General features: G+C 38.5%; 1 protein-coding gene across 3 annotated transcripts; it reads left to right on the top strand.

Annotated features, from left to right (window-relative positions):
* Nucleotides 1-888: 888 nt before the first annotated feature.
* LOC137258240 (protein NipSnap homolog 3A-like) lies at nt 889-19,028 on the top strand. 3 transcript variants are annotated; one of them, XM_067795835.1, is made up of 6 exons: nt 889-990; nt 8,026-8,227; nt 9,244-9,408; nt 13,034-13,141; nt 15,601-15,666; nt 16,910-17,068. In XM_067795835.1, exons 1-6 carry the CDS (start codon nt 940-942, stop codon nt 16,969-16,971), a joined length of 654 nt encoding a protein of 217 aa, XP_067651936.1. In that variant the 5' UTR covers nt 889-939; the 3' UTR covers nt 16,972-17,068. The 3 variants fall into 3 exon arrangements, with proteins under 3 accessions (XP_067651936.1, XP_067651938.1, XP_067651937.1); XM_067795836.1 differs by lacking the exon at nt 889-990 and adding an exon at nt 3,042-3,125; XM_067795837.1 differs by lacking the exons at nt 889-990; nt 8,026-8,227 and adding an exon at nt 2,988-3,125 and having other exon boundaries at nt 16,910-19,028.
* Nucleotides 19,029-19,494: the final 466 nt, after the last annotated feature.

Raw genomic sequence — 19,494 nt, forward strand, 5'->3', positions numbered from 1 at the left:
ACTTTTCTTTATGTAGGAATTTACCATTTTACCCATAATTTCATTCGTTATAAGTTATTAGTAACCATTTCACAGGGACACATAGGACTTCGAGGACATATTGTGGCATAAATCTCAATTTATTAATCTGAAATGGTAGATGAACTTGTTTATCCATCTGCCAATTTAGGGGGCCAAAATTCTGCTGGTATGCTTAGCTCCGTATATCAATAGATGGATTCTTTATCTATCTTAAATGTGATTCCCCATTCCCCTTCTAAAACAGAAACAGGGTGATCATTTCGGGTAGGTTAGGCCTTAGGGGTTTTGATGAGGTTCAGTGGCGAACGTAATGCTAAATTTCTTTTCTAAAATCACTTATTGTAATAATCAAAATTACATCATAGCTGTCAGCTCTCAGACAATAGAGTACTGAACCTCAGTAAATATGCGACCTGCCTTCATGTATGTTCTCTCATGTTCATTTTCGTCACTTGTCCCTCGACCAGGACAAAGTAAGCGAAAACCGGGGGACTAGTACACACTGACATTTTATAATGATTCACCACAGTAATTCAATCATTGTATGTGTAGCATTGGTTGGTTGTTGGTGTTTATGGTTGTTATATAATAACATAAACATTTTACTTTTACATGACAAGGAAATGTTTCTCTTGACGGTTGTGTCGTGAGCAAATTGCTTTATCTACCGCTCTCCGTAGTAACTGTTTACATCGACGCCATTGCAAATTCCACTCATTTTCTAACGGTGTCATTGATTGGACAAATACCTGACGAATTCTCTATGTACCAATAAAAGCAGGCGTTACAAAAACACCCCGAGGTATTGAGTTGGCAAGCACTTGTCGCTCGGTAATTTCCGTGTCGAGTCGTAAATGGGTCAAAGATAAACTATACTGACCTGCTTATTTAATGGGACATCAGAACGTGGTGTGATATATGATATTGTCAGGGAACATGTTTTGTAGAAATGTCTTCAAGTATATGATGGTAAGTACATCTGTGAAATTGCCAGACATGTTGTATTTGGAATTTTTGCCAGGAATTATGATCTTGAACTAAGAAAATAATAAGAATGCCGACCAATGTTGTATGGGTTACAAACACACTGGACACGTATAATGTTTAATTGTATGTGTTGTCATACTTGCACAATATACACCAACTGCGTCGGGACAACAGCAGACTGGTTAGTTGCCGTTTATGTGTGTTTCACATTTTGTTTTCTTTAATTACATCTATCACTATCATCATTAATTATGTCAAGTACATTTCTGTGAGGTAAGGAAAATCTTCATGGATGAAAACCTTAGATAACAATATGATAAAAAGCAATTACATGTAGAAGCCAGTGACAAGGGAGAAGTTAGTCATGTTGAAAGTTTATACAAGCAGTTAGGGTTGGTTGACGATTTCATCGTGTGCAGAAGGGTTGAATTGCTCTATAAAGCTCTCCTAAGCCACATTTATGAAAAACATTACATTTATAGGGAGGGGAGCGACATTGATAGTGTCCGCCTCAAAATAAAAACGGTTCCTGGAAATTAAAAAAAACCCAAAAACAATATTTTGTCTCAAAACCTGTCACCTTCCTGCAGTGTATATAGAACAAATTAATTTTGAAACGGTGACGGAAAGACCAGGAAATAGGACCTCAATCTAGGTTACCAGTTTGTTATCTGACCTTGCTATATGACTCGGCCCACAAATATCCTGTCGCCTGCTCTTGAATACCCCTAGCTTCCATGTTCCATACCTTGATAGCTGATTTCTAGACAACGCTTAGTCTCTGGATAGATATAATTTTGAAAGAAACTAAAAAAAAAAAAAAGAAACACATTACTTTTTGTAATCTGTAAGGAAAATAATGCGCGTCATTGGCTGTGAGACAGATAAGCTGATTTTCTGTGATCAGTCTCCAAACTTGGCGTTGGCGTGCAGTTCCTATTTGGGATTAAGTGAGTGAGCGTGGCTTTACGCTGCACTCGGCAATAGTCCAGCTATATGGCCGCGGTCTGTACTTAATCGAGTTGTGATCAGACAGTTCAACGATAAACAGCACGAGGATCGTCCTATTTTGGAAGTTTGACCACAAGATTATTATCATTATTATTATACAATGTCTGTGTAGCCGATAGCCAGCTTAGCTACTCAGAGGCGCTTTTTTCCATCGATCACTGGGTGTCAGTCTAAGCGGTACATAGTATTATCAAGTTCATCTCCCTGGAGATCATACAACTCTTGCAGCCTCTAGGTGCATGAATATTGGGCAATATTGGGATTAAACGTCATATTAATATGGAAATACACAACCAAGAAAAATGAAAGATGGCTGTCATGTCGGCCATGTTGTAAACTGGATGAGAAATCTGAGAGTATTCCTATCAGCCATCGGTGGTGGAATCCTCCTTACAAGGTTTCTGCATCACAGGTATAATGCATTATGGATAAAGAGATCACAGGGATTGTTAATTCTCATTCTTGACCACTAGATGAATATTATCATCACTAAGTTTATTAATAATTATTGTTTCATAGGCACACATGTACGCACGCACGCACGCAAGTTACTGGCAATACTTCGCGTTGAATTTTAAATTATTTTTTTTTCCCACTGGTCCAGCCGTAGTTACATGTTTTCATCGGATTCAATTTTCTCTCCTCAGATTATTCTACTAACACCTTGCAGTCTATATATGCAGTCTTGCAAAATATGCACGATTCTGCTAGTCGTCAGTACATAAGCTGCAATTGTGTAGGAGGGCTTGAAGAAGAAACATATTAGTGTTTTCATTCTTTAATTCATTTTCAAGTTAATTGCAAAATCTATTGCATTCATTCTTTCATTTTACAACAGTCGACACGGTTAGCCTGTGCAAAAAACCCAAACAAACAAACAAAAAAACATCGTAACATTCCGTCAAACCACGGAAAGACGCGAGTACGTTCAAACCCTTTCGTCACCAATCGTCCCTTTCCGTGTCATCAGGTTTGTCAAGGGATGGCAGAAGTTGGTCAACAGTGCTTCAAATGTTTCTCGTGCAATTTTGAAATCTCCTCACGTGATATAAGCTGCTTCCCGACTCTGTTTGCGCGCGCCAGCTTGTATCTACATTTTATAACAGGTAATTTATTGCTTATCAACTGTTCCGAGAAGATGACCACAAACTTTTCCGTGGATATTAACAGTTGCAAGTATCATCACAACGGGGGTCGTCTCAAAACATTGTTATTGTACTTTAATGACATGTGATTACAACCAGAGACCATATAATAGATAACATCAATAATATGGTCTCTGTTGCAACGGAGACGTGTAATACATTATGTCTGCCAGGAAATTTATGGAAACGTAGGAATGTGGGATTTTGTTTTAGAAGTTTAGTCGCTTTCTAGGTCTGTTTGATCGGCAGATACTGAGATAGTCTCTTCAGCTGTTGCCGACAGTTGCGACTCATATATATGCAATGCAGGGTCATGTCTTGACTGTCGGTGCATTGGTACTTTAGGTACCGTTTGTAATTTAAGTCTAGGGATAGATGATGACTTTTATGGAGTAGCATATACAATGTTAAATGACAATATGCCACCCTCGCCCACCGACACCGGCATCTAGTCAACACCAGTCTTGAACGAGTAAAAACCTCTCTCAGTGCCATGGGCTTTGCCAACTGATTTTGTAGAAAATGTGTGAAACTGTACAGTGTTGTCTATTTTGTTTTTATTGCTGTGACTTTAACAAAATGGACCTGCAGATTTCATTCAGGGCGTGTAGATTCTAGATGTTGAAACCTGTTGGCATCTTGATAGTCAACTGGGAAATTAAAGTATTTGCAAAGACTGCTGGGGAGTAGCCAAAATAATATGGTTCAGGGTCTCAAAGTCAACATTGCAAGATATCAGGTATTGTGATATTCAACTTCAGATAATTTCTGGCTGTCAAGACAGTCTTTAGTATTTGGCCATGTTATCTAAAACAGTGACATTAGGGGTGACTGAGCAGAAACTGATGTTTCAGAAAGCAGGGCTCAATTTTGTGCATTGTTGCTTTTTTTTAAATTGTTGCCATTTATTACAATGCCCCTCACATGTCCACATGGCTAGGAATTGACGGCTCTTTGTGGAAAATAAATCTACACATGAGTTGCTTAGGATAGACTGTTGGTCAGGCTCGGATAACAAAAATTCATATGATGGGAAAAAGACTTATTTAACACTTATTTGTTAAGTTGCAGTACCGACCATTTCTGTACATATGAAACACTTACTTGAAAGATATATTTTTCTAATCAACAATATTATTGCAGTGTTTGTCCTGACACAGAAAACCTGCATATTTGATGCACAATTTATCTCAAATATTCAGTGAATTTTAAAGCTTGCATCATTATTGACACAATGCTACTGGACCCAAACTTCAGATAATCCAAGCTTGTAATTTACTGTTGTTTAAAACTGCTAAGTTTATTGTTCAGCAGTTAACTGCTCAGTCCTGATTAAATACCTGACCTGCTTTAACGTGTTTTTTACTGTTATTAAACAATGACAGTTGATGTCTTCATGAAAGTTCTGTACTGAAACTGACTCTGAAAAACATGTCCATTATTCCCTCTCATGACACCAGCGAGTCATGATGACTCCTGCAAACTCCTCCTGTAGAGAACTTTCTCTACACTTACAAATCTAAATATATTTTTTTTATTATCAGAAAGAGATGATTGATAAGAATACGCTTATCAGGGTCTCTGAGAATAATCACCCAGTAAGACATATTAACATTTTCATGTGTAAGAGAATTCTACCAATTACTGAAGCAGGTGCCTCGTTACTTGCTCGACACACCCCAATGTTACAAAGTGCAGCCTAGTCATTAGTACCAGGTACAAGTTAGTTTGTGAGTGGGAAACTTCTGAATAAAACATTTAAACGATTCAGTAATATATTTCTTTAATGTCATATTGCAATAAAAGCAGTGGAACTGGAATTTGGCTAGTGCAGCATCTGGTGCAATCATCTCTTTAATCAAGGCCTGAGAAAGTCTTTGAATGCACTGCCATACATTTCCTTTTGATGATTACCATGCTGCTTTTGCACCCTTGAAGATCCGGGTTAGATTTGGTCTTCAGCAAACCATGCTCGTCATCGCGGTCATAATAGGCAAGTGCATGGCTTGGTTGACACATCATATCCCAAATGTTTATATTGATACTTGTGCAATGGCCATGAAATGAGCGAGTCAGCTGCTGGGATTTGAACCACTGATCTCCTGATGCTGATCACAGGATTGTCTGGTCGAGACTAATTTCTACAGACTGCAGGCATAAAGCTGGAATATTGCTGAGTTCGGCACTACAAAACAAACAAACCAAGTCATTGCAACTTGATCCTTTCCTACAGCGATGTAATGAAAATCATTTCAAACCCTGACTTGCAAATATTAGCTTCATGAATAGTCAAAATATAACCATTTATCACTGTAATTTATGGTATCTGTCAGAGAACAAGATGTTGTTATTGTTGGTCTGATAATGTCAAGTTTTGATAATTGCACTGGGATTATACTAGCAACTAGTCTAACGTAAAGTATTATGTTTGGGATTACACTTTCTTAGTAATGTACAAATTCTAGTACTTCTTATAGTTGAGACACATCCAGGATTCGAACCCATACCCTCAGAGTCAGGCACCTACTCACCAGCACACAAAGTCAGCTGCCTAACCCACTCAACCACTGCAACTTCCACAAAATGAAAGGCGGACAACTGGGAGTCTAGACTGCGGGCTTTGTGTACCCCCTGATAAGTGTTAACTGGCATTTGACCACTTTCTAAATGACATTGTGCAATTATAGCAAATTAGTCTCTGAAATGAAGATATTTTATAGAAAAAAAGTTCATGGTTAAAAATTGAAAGATAACAAAAAGGAGCCAAGAGACTTTCTTCATTTTAAGAGATCGTGAAGTTGTGGAAATCAAGGTTTGACATGTTTTCTAGATTTACGTGGTCTTTCATGGATATATTTGCTTCAGGGTCTGCATGACAGACTACACCGAGATCACTGATCCCCAATATGAAATAGATACAACAAATGGTTGTTGTGTTTTACACTGCTTTAACTTTAAAGCGATATCGTGGTCTGGGAACATCAGAAGTGTCCTTCACACATTGGATTCATATCGGGAATCAAATCCAGCAGGGGTTCAAAAACTTCTCTAAAAGCAGCTTGCCATAGGGCAAGTGACTCTAAGAAAGTGACTTGTCCTGCCTAATTTCCCACTTGTTATGATTTTTATGACTTAATCGTATAATTATGAAAGAATAAATTAAAATAGTATTTGATGTTAATGTTTACAGGACTGCTTATCGAGAAATGATAAATATCGAAGAACAATAACTCTACTTTATCATTGCAAAATTTAATAGTTATATTTTGAGCAGATATGAAATTAAATCCAAGTTCATTTGCAGTTAGATGAAATAAATATAGGGGAAATTATCTAGTAGCCCTCATACAAGTAAGATACCATCATTTGATTGCCCAAAATGTAAACTGACTTGTCCCAGGCATCGGATGATGTGATTTTTCAACCTCTGACTGGGTCTTCTGCATGACGAGTGAACGCTTTAGGATACCCCACCACCCCCATATAACAGAATTAGTAATACCCCAGGTTTTACTAATGTCAGATTCAAATTCCATTATTCATAATGCTCATAACACAACATATAATTACTTAAAAAGCAAAAATTTTTTGCATCATTATCAAGAGACATTTTATGATTATTATGGTTAATTAAATTCTAATTGATAAAAGGCTATTTTGAGTTCTATCAAAGGTTAAATTGCCTCCTGAATTTTTGAATAATGTGCTCTGTGCAATAAACTTTTTCATTTTTCACTAACATTAATACAATAAGTACCTACACTACAGACGCTGTTAGAGTTACTTCCCATGTTAAAATGAGTGAGTGAGTGAATGAGTGAGAGTTAAAATGTAACATTACCTCAGCACTATTTCAGATTTTACATACACGTTAAGTATAAGTTTTAAATAATCAGTCATTGAAGGACTGTAATAACTAGCTTCTAAAAGAAGAATTTAAATGTAAAACTATTTTTACAAAGACAATACAATGTCAAAACAGGCTATAGGTTGCTAACAACTGACGGTCAACACCATACTTGGGGCCATGGGCACTTACAGTGCTTTTGCATCCTGCATGGACCTTTGCTGGATTTACACCATCCCTTCAGCCACTGGCGATTGTAGGAAAATTTAGTTGATAGATACAATAACACAAATGTTAACTGTTTACATCTAAGCAGCTCTGTGGTGTAAGTGTGTGAGTTTAATTTTACGCCACACTCAGCAATATTCCTGCTATATGGCGGCAGTCTGTAAATAATCAAGTCTGGACCAGACAATCCAGTGATCAACAACTTAAAATCGATCTGCGCAATTTGGAACCGATGACGTGTCAACCAAGTCAGCAAGTCTGACCACCCGATCCCATTAGTCGCCTCTTACCACAAGCAGTCACCTTTTACAGGCTGTTTGCATTTCCAGAATACAAAGCAAGGGATCTTGAATCTGTTTATAGTATCACTGTTGTCAGGTATTCTAGTAAGCAAGAGATTTTCAATGTGTTTATAGCATTGTTGTCATGGTTATGTTGAGTGAGATAGTTTAATTTAAGCAATATTCCAGCAATATCATGGCGGGAACACCAGAAATGGACTTCACACAATCGAACCTGGTCTTTGGTTTGAATAAACGCTTTAACCATGAGGCTACCCCACATGCTGGCTGCCAGGAATTCTGGTTCCAGTTCACCAGGCAGATCTCACATGTGTTTTTACCATCATTGTTGCCATGGTGACAGGATGTTCAGAACCCGAGTTCACAAGGTAGATCTTGTATGTGTTTAGAGCATCATAGTTGTCATGGTGATAGGCTGTTCGGAACTACAGTTCACATGGCAGATTTTGTATATGTTTACAGCACATTGTTGCCTTGGTTACAGGCTGTCCGGAATTCCAGTACACAAGTCCAGATGCCTCCATTGTATGAGCTGAGGATTTACAATGTCTACCCTAAAGACATCAAGTCCTTCACTGACCTGTCCATTAAATGGATGCATCTCCGTACGGCCAAGTCCAAGTTGCTAGGCTACTGGTTCAGTGAGCTTGGTGGCATCAATGACGCTGTACACATGTGGGAATATGGTACGTGTACAGGAATACTGAGTCAGTTTGGCGTAACACCGCTGTGATGATTATTGTTGTTATACCATGGTGGATCAGCGTGAGATGGGAGTAAAAGTTGAAGTAATGCAACCAGGGAAGTTCCAGGTTATATTTGTCTTCAGGAACCCATGCTATTGCTTGTCATAAGAAGCGACTGATGGGATCGGATGGTCAGGCTTTCTGACTTGGTTGACACATCATTGGTTCCCAGATGGGTAGATCCATCGATGCTGTTGTTCAGTGGATTGTGTGATTCAGATTCAGTTATTTACAGACCATTGCCACGTAGGTGGAATATTGCTGAGTGCGGCATTAAACGAAAACAAAAACAATATTTTACTCCACATTTAGCAATATTTTTGCATTAGTGTTCCACGCTGATTTAGTATTACAAAAGCATTATGGCAGGGAACACCAGAAATGGCCTTCACACAATGTACCCACATGGGAATCGAACCCGGATCTTTGGCATGACGAGTGAACACTTTAACCTCTTGTATGGAGCCAACAACCATAGATTCATAAATCAGCTAGGAATAGAATTCAGGGCCAAGATATTCGAAGCTGTCTTAGAGCTAAGACAGTCGTAAGTATGATACACTGACCTTAACTTTCGACTATCATAGTGGTAAGAGAGTTTAAAAAATATAAGCCAAAGGCTACGGGAGTCTGTTGTGCCAAATATACACAACTCAGCACATCAGTGTCATGTCTAGTTTAGAAGTTTTCAGTAGGTACGATACTCGTACTTCGATGTTGGTTCTAACGCCTGGTCAGGTAAGTGATATGAAAGAGAAGTCCTGTGTTTGAATGATACATGAACAATCCATCTAAATTTCATTGGTTTGCAAATACTTACTAGACAATCAAATGATTGACGTCATGAGCATCTTTAGAGTTTGGACGTGCATTAACCAAGCCTGCAAGCATGACCACCCAATCCCATCAGTTACCTCAGTGATCCAGAACTTGAACATTTTGTGTTTGGGTTGCAGAAAGTTTAAGTGACCGAGCCAGAGTTCGAAAGGAACTAAGTGGAGATGAATCCTGGGTGACAAATTATATAGCAGCAGTAGGCCCCATGTGGGCACGACAAGAGAACACATTGCTCACCTTGAAGCAGGGGACTCACCTCAACCTCAGCAACATCACACCTGGGGGTAAGTCCATCTGTGTTGGATAGAGAGTAACTTAATGAATTTGGTTTTCTTCGCTTTTAACAATATTCCAGGAATATCATGGCAGAGGACACTAGAAATAGGCTTCACACATTGTGTTTGTTAGGGGGGGAAGAGGGGCGAAGGTGTTATAGATCATTAGAAGACTAGCATCCAAGGCACAATATCAGGACCCTAGTTGACCCCAATGCATTAAGTGAATTTACTCATCAAACTCCTGATTAGAGGAACCCAACTGGTCCACACTCATAACCCCATACCAACAGAACACCAGTCAAGGACTTTTGGACCAAGTCATTACAGACATTAGCCATCCCAATAATGAACCAAAGCAATCAAGTTTAAGACAACATTGATCAAGGCACATTTTGGCCAGTTACTTCACATATGCAGTTAGGCCGGAAGGTGATGTAGTGAAGCTAGCGCTGAATAAACAGTTGTGGACCCTGAGATGGACTTGTGTTGTTCATGCACTGGACATCCCCAAGGGAGACACTGCACAATCATCTCTCTAAGTGTGATACTGGTGGAAACTGATCTCGGTGCCTCTACAAGCCAACCAACCAAGACCGAACTAAGAGGTTATTGCTGAACTTTACACTTTGTCTGGGGTCCACAACGTCAAATTTATTACCTACATTTGGCAAAACCAAGACTGTTCGCTGTTGCTCACCATCACCTCATCAACATTGCCACCGCCTCCCAAGTACCATTTTTACACCCTGTAAACTACAGCCCCTCGGATGCCTACCCATATGGCCTCATCACATAGAAATTCTACGCTGCTTTCATATTATACTTTCACTTGTGCTGTGACTGCCATCTTACTCTATCTTCATGTCAGTGCGTGAATTTGAACGAGTATATAACTTCAAAAGCCAGTCAGAATTGCAGGAGCAAGCAATGCTACATTCCACAAAGACAAGAGCGGATTCATTTCAGCAACAGGATCAACCCCCAACACCCAACAACACCAGGACTTCAAATCAAGTTCTCTTCAATAACCAACTGTGTCAGACCCCAACACCCAACAAGACCAGGACCCCAAATCAAGTTCTCTTCAATGACCGACTGTGTCAGACCCCAACACGACACGAGAGGACTCAAGATCAGTGTGCTAGAACTGTTTTCCTGTGAACTATTCAGATATTCTATTCCATTTTTGTCACTGCTCGCTTACTTTATCTGTGTTGCATATGCTGTATAAGACCAGTCTATTTGTTCAGTTGTATTTGTTACATATTAAACATTTTGTGCACGAGGGACTTCTTCCTACCCCTCAATCATCTACATGTTGCCTGCCTGAAACTCACTACTCATCAGCTTATCTTTAGAAACAACAATGACCTACCACATTTTTCTATACTGCCAACAAATTAAGACCAAATTGACAACAATGGCATGTTGTTAGAAAGAGGAGTGATTTAGGAGTTAACCGAAAGAAGTGGCCTGATAATAATAATTCCAGAGTTAAGTTTGAAAATTTGACATGAATTTGCTGACAAGCTTACCAGTATATACATGGATTTCATAGCCTTATTCGACAACATTTACAATGATTTTGCAAATAAATCATTGCAGTTGAAAGTAATATTTGTGGGTTTTTTGATGCATTACTGCCAAATTGTTGTTTTGTCCTACCAGTACTTGGGACACGTATCCATCTGGCAGAGTATAACAAAGTACTTCAAGCTTTTTTTTTAGTATAAAATCCTGTTTTAGAAAGCAATAGAAAACTAACCGCAGCCACTTTAAGATTGATTTATTCCAAATCTCAGCAATATTTGCTATCCATACTGTAATGAAAGGCACTTAATCATGTTATCATACCTGCCACACAGTCAACAAATTATCCGCTCTATTATGTCAAGCCCTTGACCAAACGACAATACGGTCAACCGTGACCGCGACCACCCCATCAAATACCACCCCCCCACTCACATTTTACTGTATGTGTTGCAGTATTTTGCTTCCTTCCTCAACACCATTGTCATTACTGTTGTGCACAAATCCGTCCTCTTTTTATCTTCTCTAATTCACAGGTACCCTCCTTATTCCCTGTTGTTTGGCAGGGAACCACCAATAAATGGTCAGTCCATCACTGTCACTCAGACTAGTGTGGAGAGACTGAATTATAATAAAAGACTAAGAAGACAAACAGAAACCCTGCACACAAAAAATAATTAGAAAACTAATGCTGAATCACCATATGAGTGACTAGCACCCAAATGTATGTAATGAAACACACTGTTGTATATATATTGCATATCAAATACTATTCGCCATGTACGTATTGAGTGGTTAGTCATCGGACAGACTTTTGTTCATATATTTATCACATACCCAAATGAGTACTAACACACTTCAGCATGCTATAGCTGTCATTCTATACCATTTCAGTAATCGTATTCAGTGTAATTATGTATGCATTCTGTCTTCATATCTAAACTGTCCAAAAGAAATCCACAGGACACAAGTTAAAGAGGAAGTCACCTACATGACAGATTTCTGCCAGCTACACGAACTAGGGCTGAGATGTTTGGAGGTCAACTGTCCTCACAGACCATTCAAAATCGGTTGCGGGCTGCCAGTCTCCATTCTCGACACGATAGATGCCGTTTCATCAATGCCAACAGCTGCTGTGGGCCCAACATCACCTCCGATGGACTCAGGGAGACTGGAAACGAGTCGCCTTTAGCGATGAATCCAGGTTTACCCTCAGATTCGTGGACATAGAGTCTGGAGATGACGTCATGAACGGTATACCCAATGTTGCGTACAGGAAGTTGACAGATTCGGGGATGGAAGTTGCATGGTGTGGGGTCCTTTCTGTGGGAACAACTGTTCCCAACATCTGGTCATCTATTGAAACCTCACAGCTGCTGCTTACCACGACCAGGTGCTCACCCCTGAACTCGTTCCTTTCATGGCAGTGCATGGCCCAGGTCTAGAGTTCCAGCATGATAATGTTCGGCCACATACTGTGATGTTGACACAAAGTTTCCTTCAAAACAATGGAATCAATGTCACTGACTGGCCTTCAAGGTCCCCTGACCTAAATCCAATAGAGCACGATTGGGATGCAATTGGTAGAAGGCTTCGTGGTTTAGGAACCAACCTCAGAATTTGCAGGAACTTGGCACTGCCTTACAAGAGCAATGGCGCAGAATCCCCAACCACGTGTTCACAATGATAAGGTAGTCAATGAGGAGACGGTGTTTGGCAGTGGTGAATGCACAGGGCGGCAATATACAATATTGGACTGAGAAATTTTGAAATTTTATTCTTGTGACTTGACATTCTGTATACCCATGTTTTGGAATGGCGGTGTAGCCTAATGGAACTGATTATGGCACTGTCAGCGTATCGAGTACACCACACAGATCTCAGCAATGAAATAATAACGATTTAACCATCTTACCGTCTATGGTTCTTTTATAGTGCCCTGAGGAAAGAATGTGAAGTTTCTTTTTTTATATACATATAATATATATATAATACACTAGATAATGTTCAGTAGTACATTCTCATTACGTAGTTCACACTGTAATCTGAACACACCTGGAAATTATTTAATGCAGCCTGACATTGTATGCTTCTGTTTCAGGTGTGTACGAGCTACAGACGCTCCCAGATGGCAGTAGGGTAGGATCTCTGTTGCCAGGGACGAAACTGTTGGGTGCCTTCCAGACAGTGTTTGGACAGGTACATAAAGGCAAGTGTACTGTTGACTCACTGACTTGGTTGATGGATGTCACTATATCCCTATTGTGTAGATTGATATTCATGAGATCAATCACAGAATTGTTTGGTCCAGGCTCATTTATTTACAGACTGTGCTTATACAGCTGGAATGCTGACTTTAGCATGAAACAAATAGAACTTTAATTAAAATTTTGAAAAAAAGATATGATGTGGAGAGTTAGAAATCTTATGGAGCACTTGATATTACAAGGAGTGAATGATATGATGAAGAGTTCTTGACATCATGAAGAGTGATTGACATTATGAAGAGTTCTTGACATTATGACACAAGTACTTGGAATTTTAGTAGTTGTTGACATTCTGCGGAGTATATGACTTTATTTAACTTAACTTCATGTAAAACACTTAATTTCATTGGTCAAAGATGCTTTAACAAGTTAACATGTCATCTCTCCAAGGAGGGTGAAAAAAATAGAAAGAAAATATTACCGCTGCCATGGTTACCACCAAAGTCTCCACCGAGAAGTTATCATCAACAGTCATATGACATCATAGTATGACACATGCAGTACCTAGAGCTCGAAAACCATTCGATTAGCTGTTTTTGAGTTCATTATGTTGATATTTATATTACTAACTTTCACAGCTTTATTTTAACTATTTTATACATTCAGTTGTTTGCACACTCAACTTAAACATAATTAACCATTCTTTATAGCAGTTTTAAGCTTGTCGGAATATGTAAAAATCCAGTTGATAGGCAGATGCCATTTCATTTACATGTCATATAGATGGTAGTGATATTCCAAATAGAATGAAATGATATTTTGTACAGTTAACATGGTGAAAAGATAAGAATGTTGTATGCGTCTCCCTCGTGTAATACGGTCTGATGTACAACTCTTTGTAGCAGTGTTGTCTTCCGGCTCGGGTGGCACTGCTACAAACAGGCGTACATCAGACAGTATTACCTTGAGAGAAACATTGTATGGAGTATCATATCAGAGGTGTTGACATTTTGAGGAAGGTTGACATTTTGAGGAAGGTTGACAGTATAACAAGCGTTTACCATAACGAGAAGTTCTGAACATTAGAAGGAGTGAAAGTGTAACAAAAACATGGTGCCTGGAGACCCAAGTAACAAGGCATCCCTGCTTTAAAGGTCACGTGCAACATAAAATACCACTTTGCAGATTCTGATGCTTTTAGATATGACTTACCGAAACAAATCATCAAAAATGCCAATAAAGTTGAAAAAAATGCAATGGAAAAAAAGCCCGCAAAATCGGAGTTCAAATGATTCACTACATTTCCTCCAGTGCTGTGGGAAAAAGTGGTTTCAACAGGTGTGCTTTGCTGCGCCCATAACGCATACACAGTGAATAGGTTCGCGGAGCTTGAAACAGTATGCATGCCCAGCTTCTGAGGTCATGAGAGTAGTCTGATCCTGGTTGTGTACACAAACAAGTAAATAGTCTACTCATTACATAAAATCACTGCTGATTGTGGAAAGCAGTGTCTGTTACAGAGAAAGCTCAATGTCTGGTTTATTGACACCTATATGTCTGCCTGCCTGTCTGCTGAGGAAAATATGCAATACACAGCTTCAATCATTGGCCACATGCAATTTGTACTTAACATCTATCAGGCTATACACCATAAACAAAATAAATTGATTTGTGACTCATGCACATGAGTCCTGTCTGTGCCACATCATGTAATTAGGCAGGTGTGATACTTGTACACATGACATGTTTTTATGTCTGTTGGTTGCAAACAAACTACATCCACTTTTCTTGGATGACTGGATCTGACGGAAACTTGTGCAAGCTCTTGTCAGTTTCAAGTCTTGCTTTGTACTTGGACAAATGACAGTTTCTAGCCATGCAGTAGTTCACCATCTCTTCTGAGATGATTTTTGATTGGATCGAACGCAAATTCAGAGAACATGTATTTACAAAACCCAACATCTCTATATACATTCTTTATGGATAACAACTTATTCAGGTGTGTATGATATTGTTTGACAATAGTATATGAATACATACTGAAATGATGCAGCAAATACAATAAAAGAAGTTCTATCCGTAAAGAATCTTACTTTCTTGTGACTCGCCATACTTCAAAAATGCCCATCAAACAGATCATCTTTCTGAAAGTGAGTTGTGATTGGTTCGCTCAACTTCCCAGCATAGACACCTGAATGGATCAAAAGACAGTGAAGGGAGGTAATAAATTTATCGGGCAGAGCCGTAGATGCGTCCAGGGTACAGTGGAGACTTATCGGAACGTATACCCTGGAGATATCGAGGATGGATGTGACCAGCATGGAAATTTCATATTTCATGGACTTAAAATGTCTTTATATTGTCTTTTCTGTTGCTATGTCAGCAGTGAATATACAATATCATGGAATTGGTTTAAGGTATATTGATCAAGGATTTTATTGTGTATAATTTTGTATTTCAGAATATCGACTGTTACATCATACCTCCATAGATGATGCAGTCCAGGCTAGTCACAGCAGTCTTGAAGGTAAGGCTGGAAACAGTGTTAGTGAGAGTGTGCAAAATAACCACTGGACCGGTAGCCTGTGGGTCGTAAGTATCCAGTTAGGCCGGTAAATCTCCACACTCGCTGTCCCGCCCGGCTTGGATATTTGCATGGGGGGCATTTTGTATGTACATGTATATCACTTTCTCCGACTTGTTATGTTAGGACACACTTTTAAATCATGCAAGGTTATGACTTTATTAAAACATGTATTAGTAGCTTAATGATGAAGCCATTGTCTACATTCAAATTTTGGGCTAGTAACTGTAAGGCCTAACCCGCTGGACTGGCCGGCAAAATTTTGAAACCATTTCTCACACTGGTTAGGGTCACAAGAGATGAATGGCAGCTATTAAGTAATATTTAAGAAATAATTTAATAAAGTTTAGGAAGTGCTTGATATTAATAAATTAAAGTAAATTAGTAAAATGACTTGCTTATTCAGTAATATGAAGACTTAATTTGTAAACATTACCAATCTATTTAATATTATGCCTCATTTATTTTGTAATATTACAGAATCATTAATTTTTAATTTGTAGTCATCCAGGTGGTGACATTATTAAATGAATTATTACTTTCATCGTAAAGAGATTGACATACATTATCAGATTATATAGTTGTACATTTTGGTAAAAACTCTGTTTAACTTGAAAATATTTGTATTGAAAATCTCGTCACTGTATGGCTCAAATAATGCTGATGTGACGTAAAACTCAACTCAACTTGAAAAAGGTTAACCAGTTCATTCCATGTTCTATGTGTAGAGTAGATTGGCGAAGTAGAGTTATTTCCCTTTGTTCAGTCAGTTCACATGAAGTCCACTCGTCTAAATCCTCTTATTTCTTGTGGAAGGAGGACATTACAGCTATAATGGAATATTTTGTGATGATAATATTAGTTTAAGTATTGTGTAATGGTAAATAGATTTCCAGCAATGATTGTGTATGATATGTGACCTTCAAATACTACTTTGTATTTGTCAACTTCTCTTCACTGCAAAATGTTTAGTAATATACTTTTGTTAGTGAGAAACACTTCCTTGTGCTTCTTGAAGTTTTATCTGGCTGGGATTGTGATGAACTAAATATAGTATGGTCTGTTACAGTTCCTAATTATACAGCATTAAATCAGTGACAGTATATTGTTGTCGAAATACTGGAATAAATATTGACTTATTTTAGGGATTAAATAAATAAAAAGTCATGTTACTTCTTTGTTTCAGGTGTGTCAGGTGAAGTATTTACACGACTCCTGACCCCAGCACCCTGGTCAACACTACAGTAACCATGGCAACATGCTGCTGTAACAAATAGTTACAGCTTGTAACCATGGTAGTGCTTGAACTACAGCAATATACTGCCAGATCTATGGAAGATATTATAAACACTACCATGCAAATAAGTTAATGTTACCTTTTTGAAAATCAGAAAAAAATCCTGGCTTCAAGCAGTATTGTTACTATGACATTGAAAATGACATTACTTGTGTTAATCAGATAGTTTAGTGAAAGACTGATCTTTGGAGGTAACTATATCACACAGAATTAGGTCAGTGTAAAATTACAAAATGGAAGCATTTGAGTGGAGCTTTATATGCTACCTGAACTCAGCCTAAGTAAACTTATCCTCAGTGTTTTTCGTTACACTCCACTACTGAGTCTAACAAAACCTTATGGGAGTTTGCGTCAGGTAACCTTTCAGATTGACCAATCAGAACACAGCTTACCAAATCATGAAAGTGCACATTCACACATACTTTTTGAACTTTATATCTCGAAAAGGTTTGTACCGGAACGATTCCGAAATGCTATTTAGAGTACGCTCGCTTCCAGGTGATGCACATGGCATACGTACAACCATGACAATGGTGAGTAAACAGTCGCTGAAAATAGTGTTTCTGGCAATATTCAAGGATGTCATCTTGCTAAAATATTAGCTAGTGGTAACCATGTCAACATAATCCCAAAAGCGTATATACCGCAGATCAAATAATTGTGTTATATACAGATTTTGTTTGTGGAGAGATCTGTGTCAGGGACCGGAATATTTTCTCTCCGATCCCTAAATGGTAGCCGTTGTCTGATTGGTTAAATCTATTTAACCGTCTTGTGTTTGATTGGACGGTCATTGGTCGCTCAAAGGTTACCTGACGTGACCTTCTACTAGGTTTTGTTAGACTCAGTGGTGGAGTGTAACGAAATACACTGAGACTAAGCTTACTTAGACTGTGGTGGAGTGAAACAAAATACACTGAGACTAAGTTTACTTAGACTGACCTGAACTAAACAGAGCTAAACAGAGAGCTATTGCCTAGTAACGTCAATAAAGTGCTGTTGCCGATGCTGTTGGAATTGCCAGTGCTTTCGCAGAATGGCTCATTATGTGTTTAGCTACAAGTGCATCTTAAACCAAATAGCATTCAGCTATAGTTTCTTATGCTGCCCCTTTTGTTTTTGTCTCCTCTTTTCTTTTCTGTTTTGTTCCCTTACCATCTTTTGTATTCTTCTTCTTTCTTTTTCTGTGCTTTTTGTTTCTTTTTTCTATTTCTCTTTTCTTGTTGATTCTTAAACGCTCTTCCTGTGTTAGCGTTCCACTAATTACTGATTGTTAAACATCCTTCCCATGTTATCCTCCCAGTGTTTGCTGATTGTTAAACATTCTTCATATGTTATCCTTCCATTGATTGCTGTTTTTTAAACATCCTTTGTATGTTTTCCTCCCAGTGATTGCTGATTGTTAAACATCCTTCCCATGTTATCCTCCCAGTGATTGCTGACTGTTAAGCATCCTTCCCATGTTATCCTCCCAGTGATTGCTGATTCTTAACATTCTTCGTATGTTAACCTTCCATTGATTGCTGATTGTTAAACATCCTTCCCATGTTATCCTCCCAGTGATTGCTGATTGTTAAACATCCTTCCCATGTTATCCTCCCAGTGATTGCTGATTCTTAACATTCTTCATATGTTAACCTTCCATTGTTGATCCACGTCATCATGTCCCAGTTGCATAGATCAATGGTCATGTTGTTGATCACTGGATTGTCTGGTCCAGACTTGATTATTTACAGACCGCTGCCATATAGCTGAAATCTTGCTGAGTGTTTTGTAAAACTAAACTCACTTCTCACAACAACTGAGATGGAGGATACTGTCACACAAAGGATGTTTTTATGTTGTATATATATTTTACAACTTTACACAGAATAAAGTGCCTGTTTGTTACAGTCATGTTGAAGTCTCACCAACTCTCATTATACAAACTGCATGGCAATATTTCACCATGTATTGGTGTTCATTTTAATCTAATAAAATATGTATGTATACAGATATACTGAAACCTTTGCATCTGTGTATTTAATGTGTTGAATTTACCTCATAACATCGTATTCTGCATATTAGCAAATGGTCTTCAAAATGAGGTACTTGTCAAGCTTGTCATAAGAGTCGACTAACAGGATTGGGTGTCGCTGACTTGGTTGATACATGTTATTGTTTCTCATTTGTGTAGATAAATGTTCATCTTGTTGATCACTGGATTTTCTGGTCTTGCTGACTTGGTTGACACGTCATATCCCCATTGCATAGGTCAGAGGTCAGTTCTTCGTATGTTAACCTTCCATTGATTGCTGATTGTTAAACATCCTTCTCATGTTATCCCCCCATTGATTGCTGACTGTTAAGCATCCTTCCCATGTTATCCTCCCAGTAATTGCTGATTGCTGATTGTTAGACATCCTTCCCATGTTATCTTTCCATTAATTGCTGATTGTTAAGCATCCTTCCCATGTTATCCTCCCAGTGATTGC

The sequence above is a fragment of the Haliotis asinina genome, chromosome 12 (genome assembly GCF_037392515.1).
Source record: "Haliotis asinina isolate JCU_RB_2024 chromosome 12, JCU_Hal_asi_v2, whole genome shotgun sequence".
NCBI lineage: Eukaryota > Metazoa > Mollusca > Gastropoda > Lepetellida > Haliotidae > Haliotis > Haliotis asinina.